Source organism: Eptatretus burgeri, chromosome 2, assembly GCF_056783735.1.
Source record: "Eptatretus burgeri isolate ZD-2024b chromosome 2, Ebu_testis_v1, whole genome shotgun sequence".
Lineage (NCBI taxonomy): Eukaryota > Metazoa > Chordata > Myxini > Myxiniformes > Myxinidae > Eptatretus > Eptatretus burgeri.
The window spans coordinates 76,997,579-77,001,524 of record NC_140962.1 but is presented as its reverse complement, the minus strand read 5'-3'; the positions used below and the strand labels follow the sequence as shown (position 1 = coordinate 77,001,524).

Below are 3,946 nucleotides of genomic sequence, written 5' to 3'. Positions count from 1 at the left end.
TTGTTTGGTAATTGGACGTTACATGTGTTTTGGGAGATATAGGAGGCATGTTCATTGTTCGTACAGTGGTGGTGCACCGAGAGGTTCTTCTTCTTCATTCCACTCTCTGAAGGAGACTCCGCCCAGTGCTCTGGGAGGGGGAGTTTGTCGGCTTCGTAAAGGGGCGCGCCCCAAAAGAAAAGGAAGTGAAACTGCAGGAGCGCCGGGAAGGCGGTGGTGAAACTGAGAGGCGAGCGAGCGCCGCGAAGGCGGTGGTGAAACTGAGCGCCGAGGTGGCGCGATCGACTTTTCGTGAAGAGCGAGCCGAAAGAAAGGCAAGGAAGGGACTGCAAGAGGTCTGTCTGCCATCGGCTGGAGGAGAAACTCGCGGTGCGTGTGGTCGGCGTTCTGCAAGAGAGGAACAGCCTGAACCTGAGGGTCGAGTCTGCCATCTGCCGAGGGAGTAATTGAGCCTGAGTGTCGAGTGAGGATTTCTGCTGTATAGAAACGACTAGTGGGAGGCTGCAATCTGCATCGAGAGGAAATGGCTGCTGTGTGAGTCGGCGATTGACTTTATGAGGTGATCGACAGGTTCAACCTGCGTCTAACCACAGAGCCTCTGTCCTTACTCACCTCACGGCTCGACACGTTTGTCAATCCGCATGCGGAGCCCAACACACCGATTTGGCTTTGTCTGGTGAACAGGCCAGGCCTGGATTTGTATGCTGGACCTTGTGAGGGGCCAGCTGGAGCACACCGTGGATCTTTCGTTTTGTGCCGTCGACCTCGCGGGGTCTGAACGCGCCGAGGCTGCGTGTGTGAGGGCTGCGACAAATGGACGACGCCGCCATCTTTGCCACGCGGCGTGTTTGAGCTTGGGTGCTCGAATCCGTGGACATCGGCTTGTCAAGAGCCACATTCGGGCCTTTGGCACTTTTCCTCTCGTCCATGAAGCATCACCAAGTACTCTGTGTCTTGTCTGCATGCTGTCCGTGTCTTGTCTGCATGTTGTCTAAAGTTTATCTCGCTAGGGTTCCCTTCAGAACCAGTAATCTGTAGCTCCCTAGTTAAGAACGGGTAAAAGATTAATTATAACTGTCATGAATGCTTTGCTTGTGTTGTGTTGTGTTCCCCGATGTGTCCCCAATAAATCTGGCTGATTCTGATGAAGTTGCCGCTTTGGGTTTGTTCGTGCCGTGCTGAGAAACAATTCGCTCGATTGGTATATAAAACCAAAATGGTTACAGACTGGCAGAATTCGCTCAGTCTCTGACAAAACCAGTCTGTAACCGGGGTCTATACCCCAGCTGGTCAGGTCCAGGTGTACGTTGGTATCGCGATTTGAGGCGCGTGACCCGAGGACTGTGCCGAACCAGCCGGCGTTATAACCCGGAGACGGCGGTGCTGTTAAGTGACGTCGAATCTTCAACATTTGGCTGTCAAGAGTGGAGTGCGATTGACATCACTCGTCCGAATCCTTAACACTGGGGTCAAGAGTCGGGTGCGAGCCCCGCCACCGCTGAATCCTTAATATATATATATATATATATATATATATATATATATATATATATATATATATATATATATATATATATATATATATATATATTTTTTCTTTCTTGCCGTGAACAAACTTTGGTACATCACCGGTGATGAAGGTTGTGGTCAAATTTCATTGAAAGTGAGTGTTTAGTTTCGGAGAAGTGAGCAAATACCTATTTGAGGGGGGGGGCATCCCACCCCCCAACATAGCCCTCTTAATGAGTTCAGATTTTGATGTGGTCATTGCACCTTCGTTGGGCATCAGATATGAAGCTTGCGGCCAAGTTTCATCAAAATCGTGTGTTTGGTTCAAGCGATCATGATTGAAGCGTTTCCTGACTGACTGACAGTAAACTAAAGTCAAAAAATACTTTCACTTTCCCAGAAGATTCAAGGTATTTAGCAGTTCCACTGATTAAAGTCGATCCAATGCAGACATGTTGATTGTAAATTTTTTATGCCGTCATTACACAAACTTTAACTTCATCACTAACCTATTAAACCGCTAACCAAGTTGCGCAATCTCAAAGTCGCCAAATAACTTGAAGTAAACATCGAGGGTTTGCAGGGCGGGTGTACCTCCGCTTTGGGATGGTGCTCGCACTCGACGGCTTGAGCTGCTCACTACTCTCGATGGTCTGCGCTACTGCTGAGCTTCGTCTTCCCTCCGGTGCAGCGTTCCCCTGTAAATGGCCCATGATCCGTTGTAAGCGTTCCTGGGAACGCTCGTTGCCGGGAGCTGCCGCCATGCCGCGCCGAGCTGTCAAATCCCGATTTCCGGAAATTCCACCACACGTGTTTACGTCATCACGCAACGTAGTCGATTTGCCATGATCATCAAAACGACACGTTCAGAATCTTATATAATTGTTTGCTGACACGTGTTTCCTCAAAACACTCGGTATTTCTATAATTTTAAAACCGTCAACAACTAATCTTTGATCATGCACCGCCCAAAGTGTGCGCCAGTTTCGTTGCTCTTTCATAATATGGACGATAAAGCAAGTGAACTGTCGATGTAAATGTTTCATGCGTTTTAAGTATCCTTTCAGGGCATATCGATATTTGTGGATTCTTCCGCCATTTAATACTCTGCTCAAGTACGCAAAGAAAACTGCCACACAGCCGACATATCACGCACGTACTTTATTTTGATCTCGTACATTGTAATATGAAGAGCATCAGCAGCGATGTAACACAATAAATGACTGACGGTAGAAACCAGCAAAAAGTTGTGATTCAGATATCCACCACTCCTCACCTGCCACACTCGAACCAGCCCTCACCCCTCCCCTTGGGAGGTCGTTAGATATGTATGGGGTAGTTTGAGTGCGGGGGGGAGGGGGAGGGTAGTTTGAGTGCGGGGGGGAGGGGGAGGGTAGTTTGAGTGCGGGGGGAGGGGAGGGTAGTTTGAGTGCGGGGGAGAGGGGGTAGTTTGAGTGCGGGGGAGAGGGGGTAGTTTGAGTGCGGGGGAGGGGGTAGTTTGAGTGCGGGGAAGGGGTAGTTTGAGTGCGGGGGAGGGGGTAGTTTGAGTGCGGGGGAGGGGGTAGTTTGAGTGCGAGGGGAGGGGGTAGTTTGAGTGGTGAGACGGCGGGGGGTGGCTTGACTGCAGGGGGAGGGGTGAGGGGTGGTTAGTGCGGTGTGCGGGGTGACTAGACTGCAGAGCGGGAGGGGTGAGGGGTGGTTAGTGCGGTGTGCAGGGTGACTAGACTGCAGAGCGGGAGGGGTGAGGGATGGTTAGTGCGGTGTGCAGGGTGACTAGACTGCAGAGCGGGAGGGGTGAGGGATGGTTAGTGCGGTGTGCGGGGTGACTAGACTGCAGAGCGGGAGGGGTGAGGGATGGTTAGTGCGGTGTGCAGGGTGACTAGACTGCAGAGCGGGAGGGGTGAGGGATGGTTAGTGCGGTGTGCAGGGTGACTAGACTGCAGAGCGGGAGGGGTGAGGGGTGGTTAGTGCGGTGTGCGGGGTGACTAGACTGCAGAGCGGGAGGGGTGAGGGGTGGTTAGTGCGGTGTGCAGGGTGACTAGACTGCAGAGCGGGAGGGGTGAGGGATGGCTAGTGTGGGGGGTGGCTAGACAGCGGGGGGAGGAGGTAAGGGGTGGGTCGAGTGTGGGGGATGAGGGGGTGGCTCGACTGCAGGGGGGAGAGGTGGTTAGAGTGTGGGCGGTGAGGGGATGGCTTGACTGAAGGGGTTGAAGGGGTGGTTTGAGCGTGTGGGATGAGGGGTGGCTGGACAGCAGGGGGGAGGAGTGAGGAGCAGTTTTAGTGGGTGTAGACTGAGGGGATGTGATGGGGTGGTTCGAGTGTGGTGGGGGGTGTTTTAGTGTGTGTAGACTGAGGGGTGGTGTGATGGGGTGGTTAGTGTGGTCGGGGGGGGGGGTATTTTAATGTGTGTAGTGTGAGGGGGATGTGCATGAAGCAC

At 52.4% G+C, this 3,946-nt stretch overlaps 1 protein-coding gene across 4 annotated transcripts in view; it reads right to left on the bottom strand.

The window, feature by feature from the left end:
* The window catches only part of AGPS (alkylglycerone phosphate synthase), a 334,856-nt gene extending 332,534 nt beyond the window's left edge, over positions 1-2,322 (bottom strand). For all 4 annotated transcript variants that reach the window (XM_085869957.1, XM_085869958.1, XM_085869959.1 and 1 more), the window contains exon 1: positions 2,104-2,322. In XM_085869957.1, the coding sequence (XP_085726083.1) occupies positions 2,104-2,273 (170 nt within the window). In that variant the 5' untranslated portion in view covers positions 2,274-2,322. The remainder of the gene's footprint in view (positions 1-2,103) is intronic.
* Positions 2,323-3,946: the final 1,624 nt, after the last annotated feature.